This window comes from Diabrotica undecimpunctata, chromosome 8 (assembly GCF_040954645.1).
Source record: "Diabrotica undecimpunctata isolate CICGRU chromosome 8, icDiaUnde3, whole genome shotgun sequence".
Taxonomy (NCBI): Eukaryota; Metazoa; Arthropoda; class Insecta; order Coleoptera; family Chrysomelidae; genus Diabrotica; species Diabrotica undecimpunctata.
In genome coordinates this window covers 85,952,305-85,971,904 of record NC_092810.1, presented here as the reverse complement: position 1 = coordinate 85,971,904, position 19,600 = coordinate 85,952,305, and the positions used below count along the sequence as shown (strand labels likewise).

Sequence of the window (19,600 nt, the reverse complement as noted above, 5' to 3'; positions counted from 1 at the left end):
GTAAAAAATGGTGACTAACCGGCTCAAAAATCAAGAGTTTCTTCGGATTTCGTTTTTGTTTAGTACCGTCAACGTTACCGAATGTTATCCAATAATTCTATAACTTCAGTCTGATTTAACTCTCCTGTTGTCAAACAACAAAATATATTTCTAAAAACCTCTTTCCAAAACTTACATGATATTACAAATAAATACATCTAAATCTTATATTTTATTTTAGATGCTGACCTATTAGTTTATCCTTCTCATCGTTTTGTAAAGCTTTGTAAACAATTTTTAGTTTAGTTTAGTTAAATTAATCGGATGTGATATATTTTTTTGTATTTGATGAAATGACTAAAATGAATTATCCTCATGTTGATATTCTACCGTCTGTCTACGTTTGCCTTTTAGAGTGGTCATAGACCAGAGAACTAAGAATTTTCCCGTGACACTCGTTGATACAGGTATCTAACAACTGCTTTTGATAAATTTGGTTATAACACTATGTAATACAAAAATATGCAAAGGATTAAACTTACTTTTTTAGTTATAAACAATATATAAACAATGTAAGATCGCTATTTGATTTTAAATACTAAAGATGAAGACCGCTAAATTATATGGAAAAGTAACACAATTTTACTGAAAAAGCATAGTGCTTTAAAATGAAGGTTTGTAAAGTTATTTTTATTAATTTGTTGCTTAATTATTGCAAAAAAGGTATTCAAATGTTGATTTTGCACTTTTATAGAACAACTTTTCTAAAAATGCGAAGAGAAAAGTAAAGTATTGCAAAGTAAATATTTATTTTAAATGGTTTAAATAAATTACTCAGTTAAACAAACAATTCACAAATTAACTAATTAAATTTTTATAATCTATTGCGATCTTGGGTTCTAAACATTGTATGATATTGAATTTTATTTTAAAATTCGTGTAGCAATGCCGACATTTTGAATAAAAAAAAAATAAACTTCTTATATGTTGATGCGTCTCGACCTCGAGTTATTTTAAATGTTTATAGGCTTAAAATCACAGTACTTTTTAAAACTTAAGACAGTTAAATACGAATACCTAGATATAACGAAAAAAGACTAAAAGAGAAAAAGAGAAAAGCGTGACACAGAAAATGGTACTACCATTTTATAAGATGGACCACATATAAGAAGAGCCAGTGTAATAAAGACACATAGATATGGAGCCAAAGGAGCCTAGAGAAACTGAATAGACGATGCCATGTTAAAATAGGGTATGAAATACAAGGATCAGCACGACAGCAATGAGTCTTTAATTATTATATTATTAGATGCAATTTGCCCATAAAATACAGTGTGTTAATTTGAAAACTTACAATGGGCTATATCTCTCGAACAAAAGCTGATATCGAAAAATGCTTGAAACCGTTTTTAGTATAGCAAGGAAGATAATAAAATGACATGAAAGAGAACTCACCTCAATCAACCCCCAAGACCCCACCCACCACAACACAAAAAATTTTAAATTGCAAACCCCTACTTGTAATACATCATTGAAAAGACTATAAAAAATGCTATCCAATGGTATAAATAATAATTATACAGGATGAAACAATAACTGTGAAACTTTGGCTTAAATGGAAAATTTAATGAGGTTTTTGTTGATTTTGTTGATGACCCAGTATAATTATTATTTAATAATTATACAGGGAGTTAATATCAGCCGGCTTACTATGACTTTTGTATTTGTAATGCTGTCTCCCGGACTATTATTTTTAATGATAACTACTCGTCGGAATTTTTTTTGTTAAATAAAAACTTAATTTGCCGTTTTTGCAAAACAAGTTGAAAAAATCTGTTTTTCGGGTTCTGTCAGATACAATAATTTCTGGTTTATTTCAGAATTTTAAATGTCATTAGTTGTCATCATTTGTACGATCGGTACTGTGATTAAGATGTAGTTGTCACGATGGTTTATAGTATACCTGAACGCGTGATCATTTTCATATTTGCCTTCCAGAACCAGTGTTATTTACGAACAGCTCAAATATTTTATGAAAGGCATCCGGACAAAAATGTAAGTCACGTGTACGTGAACAAATGGATTGGAAGGAGAGGTCCTATTGAGTGGCCACCGAGGTCACCAGAATTATCACCATCTGATTTTTATCTATGGGGTTAGCTTAAGTCAGTTGTTTATAAAACTCAATATGCGTCACTTGGGGAATTGCGAGAAAGAATTACGCAAGCATGTCGCGTTATTACTAGAACAACATTTGCCAAAGTTCGTGCAGAATTTGAAAATAGGCTGTATTATTGTTTACAAAACAACGGAACCCACTTCGAACATTTACTTAATTGACATTTTAAACAAATTTGTAGTTCAACAAAAACCTCATTAAATTTTCCATTTAAGCCAGTTTCACAATTATTGCTTCACCCTGTATAATTATTATTTATCCCATTAGATAGCATTTTTTATAGTCTTTTGAATGATGTATCACAAGTAGAGGTTTGCAATTTAAACTTTTTTGGTTATGGTGGGGGGGGGGGGGGGCTAGGGGGTTGAGGGAGGTGAGTTCTCTTTCATGTCATTTTAGTTCCCCCTTACTATCCTAGAAACGGTTTTAAGCATTTTTCGAACATAAGTATCAGCTTTTGTTCGTGAGATATAGCCCACTGTAAGTTTTAAAATTGACACACTGTATATATTGACCATAAACTAAGAAAAATTTGAATAAGAACGTCAAAACTATTATTTATAAATAAGACTTCATCAAATTGAAATTAAATTTCATAATTATTCAATATATTTTTATAATAATAAGAAAAAATCTGTCCATCTAGGTGATCAATTATTTAATTTAGAACTTGAGCAATGTGCAATCAAACCATTTGTCGTGAGTTCTATCCTGGAAAAGTTGATGGGGAAATAAATTGCTCCAGAAAGTAGGTACGAATAATGTGGAATTACCATATTTTGTTGTTCGGAATTTACATGAGATGAGAGTGAAGCCGGTGAAGGAATAGCTGGAATCTCGCGAATAGCTGGAATCTCGCGAATGGGTAGCGTACGATATCAAGGACACAAATAGAAAGATGAATACATAATTATATTTATGCTGATTTTCTATATCAAAGGAAGCATCCCAGGTATGGAAAAACCACCTGCTTAAACTGGAGAGCTGGTTTAATTTGTGGAGAGTCCAAGTCAATAGTTTAAAATCAACGCAAATAATGTTTACGTTAAACAAAGGGAAACGCACGATCAATTTCGATAAACAACACTTTTTAAAATGCAACTCTTGCGTTTAAATGGACTGTATATTGCGTGGTTAGTTTTTTTGTGTTTCCAGTGGTTAAATAACTTTAGTACTCCACTTACATATATATTTTAACTAAACATGTATTATAAATACAAATAACAAAAAACAGTAAAAATAAAATACGTTGTTACAATGACATGACAATATTAGTTCTTAAGCGTCTTCCTTGACCTTGTGTCTGTGTGACTGTGTCCCTTGTATCCGCACACGCGCACCAAACCACTCCTTCTTCCCGGACACGCACAGAGGTGAGCCAAGGAAAAACTGTACATACCCCCCAACTTAAAAGAAAGTCTTTTAACACTAAGTTTCAGTAAAAGGAAGAAGGGACAAATTGGCTACGGCTCTTGTTGTGTTTTCTCTGTCAGTACGAACGGAAGCCACTTGGGTCACACCATCAGAATCAGTATGGAGGTGGTTAATTCGTCCTAGAGTCCACTATATTTGAAGTTGATGAGGCTCCTTAAGAAAAACAAGATCATTGATTCCTAATTTAGATTTATTTGTCTTTCATTTTTGCCTAGAAATTCAGCTTGTTCGTATGATTTTTAAAGGTTCAGTGACATTTTCGTCTCTGCGACAACTGGAATATGAATAAATTATTTTATTTATAACAAAACTAAATAATAATGCGTTTTTTAGATGACTCTTTTCGAGTTTGGATTAAAAAAAATGAAGAAAATTACTTCATTGGAAGCCGATAAAATACATTTTTTTACGTATGCCGATTTTGGTATTTGAAATTCAATTTGATTCAACCTAATTTTGTTGCTATTTTTCACGCGCAATACCGATGGTTTTTATTATTGTAATATATGTTATAAATATCTTTAAGGCATGAAAATTTTTAGCGGGAAAGAGCTCAGAAATATAAAGGTCATGGTTTAAAGATTATCATCCTATTGTTTGTAACTTCGTCGCAAATGCCGCTTAACTTTGACCAGCTGTATCTTAAGAACGAGTAGTCGTAATTCAACTTTTTATCTTTAATCTTTAATAAAAAACGTCTTGCCTAGTCTTCTCCAACGCCGTTTCTTGAATTTAATTTAAGCTAGTACTTACCTATTATATTTGTTTATAAGCCAAAAAAATTGTTTATAATTTTAAAACATTCCTGAGACAGTCCAAATAATCTGATTTTAATTCCATAAAGTACGTTAGATAGGTGTTTTTATAAGTAAAAAAATTGTCAAACTTACATATTTTATGTTTTAATTTTTGTTATGCAGAATTTAAAAAAAAAATCAATTTTATAAAAAAATTTAGATTGCAAAATTATTATGCGAAATCTGTTTAATCGATTTTAACGGAATTTGGAGGACTGTTTTACTATGTTATAAATATATTTCTTGACGAATTATGAAGATCCTAAGTGTAATCTAAGTGGTTGAAAAACATTCAATAAGAGAAGGCTTGTTTCCCCCTCTTTTTTTTTTATTTATTATTATTTTGCTGCAACGGTAATAAACTACAACATTTTTAACCAGCCGTATCGTACAGAAACTTTAATTGTTGCTATTTGATTTCATGACGACTTTGCTCCAAAATAATTTGTTTTAAACTAATAAGTAAGGAAAGTAGAAAAAAAAAATGATATTTTTAGTAATTTTTAAATATTTTAATTTTTTTATTAATGTTTCCGACCTATTTGATAGGGAGGATAGTTCAATTATTATTACTGAAGTTATCATCTAACTATTGCTGGAAAAATCCGAATGCCACCTCTCACAACCACCTCAAAATAGATCCGCCCTGGTCTAGTAGTCGCTGTTAATAACCAATATAGTGGATATATGGTGGTTATTTATGTTAGTCATTTACATGTGATACTTTTAGGTATCTTATTGAAAATATTAACAATAAAGTATTTTTTAAACTTTGTAGTCTATTTTTCCCCAAGGCAAAACAGTATCATTATGAAAGTCTTAATTTTTTGTTAGATGTATTTTTAGGTACCTGTAGGCAAACTAAAATAGAGAGATATATGAATGGCAATAGTTTGAGTTTTTTATAGAGTGGCCTGTAGGAACCTCTCGGTCCCAGAATAATGTTTTCTGCGGTTTAAAGAAGGATACGATATGCCCTGAGTTTCCTGAAAAAAAAAAATAACATAAAGCAGACAACATCACACATAAATATTAAATTAAGTTTACCAATTTTGGCATTGAATTACGTATAATTCAATTCGTAACTTAGCAGAGATTTTTACAGCAGAGTAGCAGAGAGTGCCAGCTTTAAAATAACACGTTTCTCCCTTTTAACAATTTTTTCACTGTGATAATTATTTATATCAAGATTTTTTTCTTATTTTGTAAAAAAATGAAATAATGTAAAATTTGTTTTTCAACGTTCATAATCAAATTTTCCAGAACAAACTATTTAAATTTACAAAATGGCAGATTATTTACACATACAAAATTACCTTTCATTAATTAAACATTCTTTATGTTTTTACCTAACTATAAAATGTGTAGGCATAAATGCTAAGGGTGTATTAATTTTAATACTAATCCAACTGCTAACCATAAATGACAGCTTAGCTAGCTTGAATATACATGTAGATAGCTAATCAACGGACAAGAGTATCTTCAGGATCTATTTTATTGATTTTAACTACCGCTTAACCGTACGTTAAAGTTAGATAGTACGAGTACATATTCATATACATATTTAAAATGATAAGTTGCGTAAGTAACAAGGCGTTATTAAAACACATGCAATTTAAATTTATAAAGTATATAACAAGTATATTTCCTGATAAAAAAGATCTATTTTATTGTTTTTCATTATTTTATTAAAATATGAAATTCTGTAACGGCAGTAATATAATGATGAACGCACCCAGGGGGGTTTTGGGGGTTAACCCCCCCCCCCCCAGAGCCCTATTCCGACACTGTTACTCACAAATTTTAAGGACACAAACTGTAGGTAGCATCATTAAAAAAATTTCGGTGCCCAACCAAACCCCCCCTCCCACAGGACAATTTTAAGTGCGCTACTGAAAAGGGGGGCAAGAATATTAATACACCCTTCAGATAAAACTAAACAGAAACAGAGAATAGAATGCAGATAGTTGAAATTGAGTGAAAGAATCCCAAAATGGCTAGGTGGGAAATATAGAATAGCGGTAGAAGACACAAAAGCAAGAACGAAGAGCAATCAAGTAGAACATGCAGAAAACAGAAAAGAGAAACAGTCCTGAAGAACATTAGAAGAAATCCTGGAACACGAAGGCAGACAAGAAAGCACAAATTTGTACAAAAGAGTCCAATCGTCCAAAAATTTGGATAAATATTAACGTTATAGCATTGAAACAGATTATAAACAGAGTGGGGTAGTATATTATACTGTAAAACAACACGTTTAAAGCATCAGTTATGAAAAAGTGGAAGAGATAATAATGAAACTAAAAATCAGAGCCCCGTTGCAATAGCGCACCTAGAATTTTTCTGTGGATGTAGGGCGGTGTTTGATTGGGCGCTGAAATTTTTTTATGCTATTTTTTTTAGCTACCTCCATTTTAAGGCTTTATTAACATTGCACTAAAGCTGGACAATTAAATAACGAAGGACCGGACTTGTATAAAATAATTCAAGAAAAAGGGAAAAAATACTCTTTGTCTTTTCTCCCTTTTACCCTAAAGAAAGAATGAAAAAATTCTTTCTTTAGAATACAAAATTCTTTCTGGTATTATTTATAATAGCTTCTTAAAGTTTAATTTCTTAGTGTTCTAGTACTTACACAGATCTAGATTCTGATTTGAAGTCTTCTTACTTGTTCATGTTGTTCAGGCAGTTTTGGATTTTCATAGTTATACTATTTGTCCACATCTCCATGCGTGATGGGATTCTCTAAATATATTTTTCCTTTTGAACGCCTTTTCCAGGTTTCCAATCTTTCTTCTAATATAATTTCAATATTTTGTAATAACACAACCCCTGCACCCCGAATTAATTAGCAAAGAGTGACTCATACTTTCACAAAAAATGTATCACTCTCTTCTGCACCTTCCACACTAATTATTATAATTATTTTAGTAATAAAAAGTTCATCATCTGCGGGTTTTGACACATGATATAAGATCTATACTAATTCTGAAAACATACAAGGAAAACAGTTTAGGAAAATTACAGCCAATGTAATAATTGCACTGGGTTACATTTTTTGTATACACATTTCAAGTTACGCACTTTATATTAGTCTATTCTCAAAAAGTGCCAGGTTATTCAGCTAATAAACATTTTCAGAAATAAGGTTACGATCATTTTACAAATCTTTTTCTTTTTTACAGGTTTCCAGGCTGGAAAATGCCCTCGCGGCAGCTTTTCCTGCTTTTTTGTCTGTGCTTTCTTTGTACTTCGTTAACAGCCGTTGAAAGTCAGCTACTGCCGAAATGTTTAGATGGAGAAGGTGAGTACTTTTGTTTTGTTATTATGCGTTTCTTTATTTTTCTTTTGCTATTTAACTTCAAAATGTTCGTCAGGAACGATGAAATAAAAATTCTTACCTAAATTGCGGGAGCCTCGTTTGAGTGGATCCCGTAAAGTAAATAATTTTTCTTTAACTGTGATGTAGATATACAAGGAGAATATTGGGTATAAAACCAAGGTGTATCTAAAGCCAATTCATAACAGTAGATATTAAAATGATAATTTAAATCGCAGCTAAACTAAAGTTTACAAGGGGATCACTTACAAGTGCTTGAATGGGCTAAAAGAACTTATTCCTAACTTTAATAGTGTTTTAACGAACGTAGCAAGAATTAGGCTTCATTAGAAGACCAATATTATTAGAATTTACATTTCATTTGATCTTGGCACTAATAGCATCATGTTATGTTTCAGTTCGTCTCGGCAAAGACATCTTAAAAAGGATTAACTGATATCGATTCAAAATTATCTCAGCTATATTTTTTATTTGAAACATTTTTTCTATGGCGTACAGGTTCTTGGTAAATCGATTTTTTCAGTTTTCCTCTCCTACGAAGGGGGCTTTTAAGACTAAGCCCGGAGGTAGGATTGGTAAACTTTTTTATCTTTTGTGGGGCCCCAAAATTGACATTATTAGCAAAATTCAGCTTGTTCGTATTATTTTTAGAGGTTCAGTGATATATTCCGGGCCAGCGTAGCGCAAGCGGTAGGATGCTTGACTCGCAAGCCGGTGGTCCGGGGTTCGAATCCCACCGCCGGCAAGAACATCTAGACATTTTAAAAATGTCTATAGGCCCCAGGTCGACTCAGCCTGAATAAAAATGAGTACCTTGGGTAAAACCAGGGGTAATAATAGACGGTTGAAGCGTAGCACTGGCCATGTTACCTTCCTTGTATACCGTAGGCCCTAGATATAGCAGACTACCCTGCTATACTCCCAAAGCCGCGACAGCGGTATAAAACGGGAGACTATTATTATGATATATTCCTCTCTGACGACTGGAGTAATAGCTCTTAGATAATGTAATTGTAGTTAAGTTATTGTTTTCTTGTGTAACACCCAAGTTTCAGAGCCATATGTTGTGATTGGTAGGATACATTCATTATAGATCTTTGTTTTCAACTTCAGAGGAATGCTCATATTTAGTATATATTTTAATTTACGATGTGCTGCTCAGTTCAACTTAATTATTCTACTAAATTTTTCTGTAGTGATTCTTCTTCTTAAAGAGCCCTCTAGTCAATGGAGGTTGGCTATTACAATTGCAAACTCTTCTCTGTCTTCAGCTGTTCTTATTAACTGTTCAAAATTTAGCCCTGTCCATTATCGGATATTTCTTAGCCACGTTAGTCTTTTTCTTCCTAGTCCCCTCTTTCTCTTGATCTTTCCTTGCACTATTAGTTCAGTATATTGATGCTTATTATTTCTCAGTAAATGGCCTAAGACAAAAAGACGACAGATGGAATAAGATGATTATACACTGTAGACCATTTAGTTACAAACGAAAAAGAGAAAGGCCACAAATGAGATGGTCAGATGACTTGAAGAAACACGCAGGCCCGAAGTGGATACAAACTGCCTACAGTAGAGAGACGTGAAAGAAGGAAGAGGAGGCCTATGTCCAAAATTGGACAGCAAGGGCTGTATAGATATGTCTTTTCCTTCCTAGTCCCTCTATCGATCTTTCCTTGCACTATTAGTTAAGTATATTGATACTTATTATTTCTCAGTATGTGGCCTAGGTATGATGTTTTTCTAACTTTCACTGTTTTAAAAAGATATCGTTCTTTGCCTATTCTCTGCAGCACTTCTTCGTTAGAGATATGCGTTCTCCATGGGATCTTGAGGATTCTCTGGTAGATCAATGTTTCAAAGGTCTCCAATTTATTTACCTTTGATGTTTTAAGTGCCCACGTTTTAACTGCATAGAGAAGAGTTGACCAGACTTTTAATTAGACGTAGTCTAGTTTCGAGTTTTATTCGAGAATCACATAGCAGTTTATTAATTTTTTCGAAAGATTTTCTGGCCTGTTTATTCTCTTTCTTATTTATAGATCAGGATTTAGGTTGCGATCCAGTATCCCAGGTACTTAAAATTGTTGACCTGTTCTAAACTGTGCCCGTAAATTGTGCGAGATACATTTTGGTTTTTTCAGATTGACTCTTTACTTTGGTTTTCTTAATGTTTCTTTTCACACCAAATTGTTCGCAGATCAAGTTGGTCCTGTTGGTGAGTCGTTGTAGACCCAAGTTAGAATCAGCAATCAACATAGTATCACAGGCGTATCTGATGTTAATGATATTTACTTAATTCACCTTGAGTATATCGTTGGAATCCTCCAGTGCCTTTTTAAATAGAAACTCGGGGTAACGATTAAATAGCAAGGCCAACAAATCACATTCTTGCCTAACTCCTCTCATAATTTCTACTTCTTCGGACGTGAAACCTTCAAGCTTAACCCTGGCGTTTTGGTTCCAGTACGTTTTTTTATTAGTTTGATATCCTTCCCATCTAAACTGACTTATTGCAATAATAGATTATATCTTACTCTATCAAATGCTTTTCCGAAGTATATTTTTTTATTGCTATCCCATTTTTCAACAGTTTTAAATATTTATCTGACCTGACAGGAGTCATTAAGTTAGAATCTATGGAGAAGCTATGAGCATATTAACGTGTATATTAAAAACGGCGTTAGAAGGTGTGGTTAACAATCATACCAATATGGCGGTGGGATCAGGGCCGGACTCAATACTATTAAAACTACTATACAATTATGACTAATTATTCGAAAGATTTAAACCTAATCTAAAAAAGTGCAATATGTTTTTAATAGACTAGGATTTATTCAATCAAAATAAAGGGGTCGTCATTGGGTAGCTATTAAAAAATCATGTGATGTCCACTAAATTCACTAAATGCGCGAGCATAAAAAAGTAGGAGACAAATTGATTAAAACGTAGGAATACAAGATGCACATTAATTAAAAGTTTAGCCTAATAAATGCCACTGTTAGGCTGTGAAGTGTGCTTGATCATTGACAACGGAAAGAAAATAAGACAAAAAAAATACGAAAAAAATACCGATGGTTACTAGACGGGAACAAAAAAAGCGGGGAAGAGTAATTATATCACGCTGTTAACACTAAAAATACGACATATATACATAATATATATCGAATAATTAATACAATAAAATAACAAGTTGTACCTGAAAGAGATAATAATATAAATACTATTTTAAAGGGTAAACTAAATATAAGGTATGAAATAAAAGAAATACGTTCATTTTACATTACATGTATTTGATAACTTCAAATTAACTGAACGCTGTGCAAAGTTCGTTACACATATGTACTTGACCAAAAATTAGTTTAATTAACATAGTTAGGAAGTTATTATTAAACAAACAACAATGAATATCTGCCGAATATCACAATCGAAATACTGTGTAGAAATAAAAAAAATTTTTATTTAAAATCCTTTATAAAAGGTATATAATTTAAAAAACCCAATCGGGCTATATCACAAAACGTTTTCGGAATCCATATTCCATCATCAGTGCACTAGGTATACATGTGTAGAGCCACTAAATATGTGAGTAAAAACCCGTTAAAAATTGTTATTTTAAATTTAGTTTACATTATATGGTGGTAAATATTATGATGTTAAAGTTGCCAGTGGATTTGGTAACATGGCGACGTATGATTCCACGTGAAGTTGCTGGTCCTGAGACGATGTGTCTACGAGGACTTGATGAAATCAACTCAGAGTGAAGTGGAAGATCAAGTGAATAGAGCAAACAGAGCCGCAGGCTGCCTGAATGAAACTATATGGAGAAATAAAAATGTCGGGAAAGAAACGAAAGGCAGAATTTACAAAACAGTCATCAGACCAAGAATGACATACGTGGCAGAAACAAGACATGACACACAGATGACAAAATTGCTGTTAAAAACAGCAGAGATGAAAACACTTGAAGAACAACACCAGAAAAAAGACTTCTATATAGAGTCATGTCTATATAGAAAAGAAGAAGTTTCTGAGTATATTCCATCTGGACCTGGGCTCTTATTTGTTTTGAGTTCATTAATGGCATTTATAATTTCGGTTTTCAAAATTTTTCTTAATTCTTCTTCTTATGTAATTTAAAAAAATCGTGCCTTTGTTGAAGTTTTTCTATTTGGACGCGTTTTGTTTCCATTCACTTTTCTTTTGCCTCGGTTATTTTTTTTCAAATTATTTTTTTTAGCCTTTTGTATTCTTCGTCCTTATCATCTTTAGATTCTCTTCGTTTTTACATTAATTATAATCTCTTCTGTTATCTATTGTGTGTGTTATTTCTGGGTGTTGCGTTTAGCTATTTTTGTATTACGTTGTGCATTTGCTCTTTAATAGTTTTCCACAGGACGTTTACGTCATCGGACTCGAGGTCTCTAATTTTTCTCGAGGTTTTTGTTTCGTTATTAGTTTCTGTAGTGATTGATGGTCATATATATATATATATATATATATATATATATATATATATATATATATATATATATATATATATATATATATATATATATATATTGTTATGATTGTTTATTTTGACTTTAATCTTAGTTTATTGAGCCAATAAAAAATTATAACTTATTTGTTATCAAAAGTAAAATAAACTCCTTATATTACCTGTGTTCGATGGATTCAAAGATTTTCTAGTTGTCTTTTATCGGGATAGAGAAGAAAGGATAATAATAAAAAAATATTATATTACAAAGATTTACGTTTCTTTATTTTATATGAACGAATAAAACAATTATTAAATTCTGTCGTTATCTTATCAATCAGCATACAAGAAAATAAATCAAATTTTTATAATAATAAGATTATAAAGCTACATACATTTATATTACGTGAAAAACCAATTTTACTTAAAATTTTCTTTACTTGAAACAAGAAACAACAAAACTTTAAACTTTTGATTAGCCTAACAAAACCTCAGTCCTTAAATTTGAATGCTAATAACCATGATGTCGAAACGATCCTTCACAAATATAAAATTCAATTGTACAAACACTTACAGCTTATTTTCTTCTTGAGTTGTATGTTGGAAAATACCAGAAAAATCCAGTCTCCTCAACGATGTGATCTCTCCTCTTTGGCACCTCGGCTCTTTCTTAACGTCTCTGCAAACCTCCTGCAGACTACACAAAAAACACCTGATTCACTTCTCCAAACTCAGCTACTTATTTATGACACCAGGACCTCCTTTTGTCAACTTGATGCCGTAAGAATACTTTCACATATACTTTATAAAATGCCCACGGTAGATACAAAGACCTCTTTTAATCTATTTGTTATCTGCTTCTTCAAATTATTCACTTCTTTTCGTTACGCCGGTATCCAAACTCACGAACCACACCCTATCTTGAGACAAACGACTGTTTCCTTTCGATGACCAAAATATGACTAACTTCTCCTCTCTCATGATCGACTCACAAATTCCCATTTAAAAACGACCGTCCAATCAAAAGCTCAAATTGTGTTTACCATGATTTTGGAAAAGCCTAATTTCGGTTTCAGAGAAAAACTAAATAGCTTACTTTAAAATTGGTTTTTTCAATACATCATTTATACATATTTTAAAAGATTAGAATATGGTCATTTAATACTCGACTATACAAACAATGAAAAGATTAACTTACAGGTAAAATGTCTTCTAATTCTAAACAAAGGTTTTTTGATAATTTTGTTTGAAACGGAAAAAGGTTCTATTCTTATCTACACTAAATCTTATCTTAAATTAATATATACATTTTTGTTTATAATGATATCTCAAAATTTTATTCCGATGGATATTTTTATTTATTTTTCTTTGGTTGGGAAAGAAAAAGTATGACAATATATATATATATATATATATATATATATATATATATATATATATATATATATATATATGTATATATATATACAGTATAGGTAAAAGTTTATGGTCGGTATGGACCTTACGTGAGATGGAGTGAGAAACACCTGTTTAAAAAGAGAGAGGTATATTAGGTCCGCCCTTTAAATCGCCGAACATGCATGAGTGGATATAATAAAAAAGGGGAAGTTCAACGTTGCCAAACTTATTGGATTTATTTGACCTGTTATCTTTTTAGCATTTGAACAATGTTCTAAGAATCAAATTTGGGCGACATGGATTTAAATGGCAGATTACTGTTTTTATTGGGAATATGCCATAATTTTACAATACTTTTACTTTTACATAACTTTACAATAAGTGTAATATAACATTTTGATTTCCACTTCGAAAATCGTTTTATATAAATAAAATTTATTAATGATTCGTATTTTAAGTACGATTTCCGAATTAAAAATCTAAACATCAAAATAAGCTTATTTTAAAGTCTCGATTGTGCTTTATTTCCAATAAAAATAATAAACTGCATATAACGCCGCAATTAAAATACTTAATACAAAATTATTTGGCTCGTGTCGCGTGGTCAAACCACCGAATCAAAGTAGGAACACAGGTAACGAGTAGAGGTGGGTCGTTGACGTATTTATCGTTAAGAGCGTAGGCCCAAAATTTCGGGCCGATGCTTTTTAAATGCATCCTTTTTTTTTCGAATCCTGAGAAAACTAATAAATATTTTTGAAAAAGTGCGTCCTCCACCAATAAATTTAACGTATGAGCAAAACAATTTAAATGTTTTCATTCCAAAACATATTTAATAGCTTTGACCATAATTGAGGCATTATCAGTTACTGCAAAATGTACTTTTGGTTTTAGACCCCACTGATTAATAATTTCACTAATTTCAAATGCGATGTTTTCTGAATTCTGAATAATGGCAGCAGCCTAATAAAACCGTTTTAAATTCTAAATTTTCGGTTAAATATTGTCCTGTTAATGTGATGTAACTCTCAGTTACTCCAGATGTCCAGGTGTCAGTAGTAATACAGATATTTTCTACTTCTTTAACAACTTGTGATCTAATAATTTGCTCAGTTTTGATATAACATTTGGTGGTTTATATCCAGGAATCCACCCTGCAAACTTTTTAAAAGCTCGTTCTTCAACTATGGAAAACGAATGAAACGAGTCTTTGCATAGGTTTAGTAAATCCATATCTATTTGTTTTTTTTTTTACTCTAAACTAATATTTTTATTAATGGAAGTATCCATCACCTTCGAAAATGCAGATCAATCGTAAATCGAAACTCATTCATTAATCCGAATACCTAGTTATTTTATTTTCAACGTTAACCGATAGCCCGACTGTCCACTCTCCCGAGTTATTTTTAGTTTTGTAGTAGTCTCTCAGATCAACTAATCGTCCTCGTCGACGTAAAGTGTTCGTTACTCCTCTCTTTACGTCTACACAAAACGTAGTTTTTTTGAATCAACCATCAACTAGTTGGCTTACCAGTGAGAAACCGTAGATTCAAAAATGACAAATAATGATTTAAAATGCAGGGATTTTCTGATAAAAATGAAGGTAAAAAAACAAAAGAAAGAGTTAAGAAGGTGGTTACTTCTATAAAAAAAGAAAAAGAAGATTGTACTATTGAAAATCAACCAGTACAAGAAAAAGAAACTGATAAAGATGACTTAAATCTATGGTGTATTTTTGATGAATTGGGCATGACTCATCTAAACATACACCTGTATCGAGAGATATAAAAGAAGTCGACATGTATTTGTCTGATGATATATACCCACAAAAAAATTCGAACGGAGATTGGAACTGTCCATTACAGTGGTGGAAAAACCATCGCCATGTGTATCCTAACTTAACCACTATATTCATAAAGTATTGTAGTATTGTAACAAAATCTGTTCCTTGTGAACACATGTTCAAAATCTGGTTTAATTTTAAATAAAAGAAGAACACGGCTAACAAGAAAAAAGTGGAAAAACTTTTTAAATGACATTTAAAGTTTTTAAATGTCAATTTAGAAGATTCGCGATTTAATAATGTGTAATGTAAATGTAAGTACTATTTGTATATTTAAAATGTCAACGACCCACCTCTAGTTTCTTATATTAGGATCGGAACCAGAGATATGTAAAATATCTCTGATCGGAACTAATCGTCTCACCAATGGGCAATGGGCGTCAAATATGGAGGGGAGACCAAGGGGAAATATGATTGTTATCTTTATCGTATTCGCTGAAAATTATATATATATATATGTATATATACACTTCCCCAAGAAATTAACGCACCACTTTGAAATATTAAAATATTTTATTAGCGTTAATAAAAATTTCCATTGTAATGTTATATTTTGTATGCCCCTAGTATATGCTATTCGTAAACTCTTTATTTATTGACTGTTTGACTGTCTTTTATCGCTATAGTTCTTTTTGCAACAAAACAAAAAGAAGCAAAAATGTACTAATTCTATAAATATACTAATTTCCAAGTGTTCACGAATTTTATTCGGCTACTGTTTAATTGTTAATTGTATTTATTATGGAGCGTCAATCACGTAATTTAACCCGAGATGAATGTGCCCAAGCAGTGATACTGTCGGAAGAAGGTTGGAGTTACCGGAGAATTGGTCGTCGGTTTAATGTGTCCCACACATCCGTCTCACGGGTGTTAGAAAGATTCCTCGAAACAGGGGATCATACTCGCAGACCAGGGCAAGGACGAAACCGGGTAACTACCCCTATTCAAGATCGATTTTTAAGAATTTCTGCTCTTCGACAACGTTTTGTAACACATCGAAGTCTACAAATTCAGCTTTGAGACGTGCATGCTATACAAATTAGTACTGAAACTTTTATTTAGACTTTTTTCATATTTTAGTTTACTTTCCTTATCATTATTTTTTAGAATTTTCCGTTTTATTTTTTTTTCTCCTGTACTTCAACATTTTCTGATGATTAGACAAATTGTTTTAATTACTAATAAAATGTTAAATAAATCTGGCGAAGTTTTATTTTTTATTCTTTGCCTGTTTACAAATAAAATTAATTTATTGAAGTGGCGCGTTAATTTCTTGGAGAAGTGTATAAAGACCAAGACGACCTCTGCTACATGATGAAGAAACTACAAGAAGAATATATCAAAGCTGGCCTAAATATTAACCTCGCGAAAACAGAGTACCTATCTACAAGTGAAGAAGACATAGAAGATCTACAGATTGATGACAACGTAATAATGAAAGGAAAGGATAAATTCAAGTACTTGGGGTTTATAATCACGAAAAAGGCAACAACATAGGAAGAAATTACAAAAAGATTAGGATAAACAAGAATAAGCAATCCGACAACTTAACTCAGTATGGTGGGAAAGACACCTAAATATGAAGACAAAAACACACATTAGTGCGAAGTATTATGACATATGGGGCTGAAAATTGGATCATAAACAAGAAAAACAGCAGTAAGATAGTAGCAACAGAGATGGAATGCCTGCGAAGATGCTGCAGAGTAACAAGAATGGATAGAAGATAGAAGAATGGATTTTTGGATGAAATCATCCAAAACGGTTACCAATAGTTAGACCATGTTCTAAGATATTGTTTCAAAATATACATTTTTTTTCTTTATGCCTTATTGCAATAATAATATTACTGAATCTAAAGAAAGACCTTAAAAATTCCTCAATCTAAATTCCAACATTATTTTAGCTTTCATATAATTAATATATAGAGTTAGTAAAATAAACAATACTTCAGAAAATATTGTTTTTGTTACATAACATAAAATGCAAAAATTATAGACAGATTTTTAGATGAGTCTATAATTTATAAATAACCTAAAAAACAAAGGGGAAACAAGTTCCTTTCTTGGGAAAACATTCGAGCTGAATTTAATGCTCTTGAATAAGTACATGAAGCGTGTCGTTCATAGTTACCGATGAATATTGATGTATAAGTAACAAAATATTGCTCATAATAAATTGATATCATAATGTCATAATAAATCACATCCTATAATGAACTGTAATCCTTTCCGTAGACAATATGCAACTGTATCGCTTAGAACTCTGTTATACAAGCTCGAATGTCATCGTTGGACAACATACTCTTGGACAGTAATCCTTACGGTTGGATTGGTTTCACCTAAAGAAGGTTGTTCCTCTTCCTGAACCTTCATATACTGACTTTTCTTTCAGTGCTTTTGTCTTCCTTTTCTTGTATCGGAAAGTTAACTTTCCCACTCCGAAAAACGGTGACATTTGGAGTTTATGGAGCTCTCCTCGAGATTTGGAATCTCGGAATAAGGTCCATAAAATCCCTTTGTCTGAATATTTGCTACCCCAGACTGTCCATAGATGTGTCCTGAGCCCATGGTTACCTATCCTTAGTCTATTAAGGATTCTTTTGGACTCACGACGTTTTCCATCTTCATCCTGTACGAAGACAGTGCTTGAGTGCGGCTTAGGTATATCTTCCCCGTCCAAAGACCTGAGAGATGCATTCTCCCAAGGTCTTTGGGTTGATATCTCCTTTAGCCACCTTGCACTTGTGTCATCCGCACAGTTAAGTTCTCATGCCGCAAGAGTACCCACATGCCGCCCACCCGGCATGTGGGTACTCTTCAGGAAGTGAACCTGTGAACCTGCTTCCAGAATTTCTTCATAAGCCACCAAGATTACTTTTTGGACTGCCTTAATCTTATCCATATCCATCTTGGCTTCTGAGAATCCTGTTAGTACTGCCGCAACCTTAACAGAAGCTGCAGCTTAGCTGAAAGTGATATCGGTTCTTGATCTTTTCGCTTTGCGTTGGCTTTCGGGTGGTGTGCTTCGGTCTGACATTGGCCTTTTTGAACCTTCGGACTGAGTTTGTTTTTGTTTTGTCATAACATCTAATGGCTTTGACGTCTTTTTGACCCTTTCAGTAGCCTCGGTAAAATTATCCTTAATTGCAGCCCTTTTGGCTTGTATGTAATCATGGCCTTATTTCACCCGCTTAGTGATTTTGGCTATAAATACGCCAGATAGCTTTGCAGCCTTACTATTTTCGTCTGTCATTAGATCAACGACTTCCAACGCTGTTACTCTGACAGACTTTGTGGTGCCTTGCCTTCCAGCGTGGGAGATTTCTTCTGGCGCTTCGGCTTTCGGATTTCCTCTAAAACTTCACTGCCTTTCGTCCCGCGGTTTTGGATTTAGAATTACCTGGCCTTATGGCCTCGGGAAACCTTTGGCCCTGAGTTTTTTCTTTTTCTTTTTTTTCGTTTGTCTATATTGGTCCCACGCGTAGCTAGTGAATGACAGTCTACCTCTCGCAGAGCCCCTCTCGAGAGGGTAAGATCTAAATACGATGGGGTGCGACCTGTTGCCTCAAAAGAATCGTTTGCAACACTGTCATCCTATTGCTTTATAGCTTTCACCACGGTGTCTCACGGCTTGACTTTGGGATTGTTTATCGAGAAGTTTATTCAGTCTAGATACGCTGGATTCACTTTTAAGTGAATGTACCACCTCGAGAAGTGTGCAATTAAAGATTACAAACCACAATTAGTGTTGGGAGTACCCAGCGGTCTTAGGACGGTTTAAGGAGGTGCAAAGTCCTAAGACTCTCCGTGCAAAACTCGTCCACTGGGATTAATTTCTCCTCCGCTCTGCTTTACGCCGATTAGAAAAGGAACACATCCCTCGGCCCCCTGCGAGCAAATAAAGAAACATTATTTATTATATGATCCATCAGAGACGATACAAGAGGAGATTTAACTTTTGATTTAGACCAATTTTCTAAATTTCCAAACATAGTAGCTCAAATGAACATTCTGTAAAAGCTTTTTCTTAGAATTAAAATTGTGTGCAGACCTGTACAGAAGGCCAGATAAATGACCTGAAATTGTAGGTCATTTATCTAAATGACCCTGAGGTATTTTGAACACTAGCAATACGTCACTCAAATGATCTA

The 19,600-nt window shown here is 32.8% G+C and overlaps 1 protein-coding gene across 1 annotated transcript in view; it reads left to right on the top strand.

Annotated features, from left to right (window-relative positions):
• Positions 1-19,600, top strand: part of LOC140447732 (uncharacterized) — a 458,740-nt gene that overhangs the window by 302,296 nt on the left and 136,844 nt on the right. Inside the window, exon 3 of the mRNA XM_072540550.1 lies at positions 7,575-7,693. Coding sequence (XP_072396651.1) covers positions 7,677-7,693 — 17 coding nt within the window. The 5' untranslated portion in view covers positions 7,575-7,676. The remainder of the gene's footprint in view (positions 1-7,574; positions 7,694-19,600) is intronic.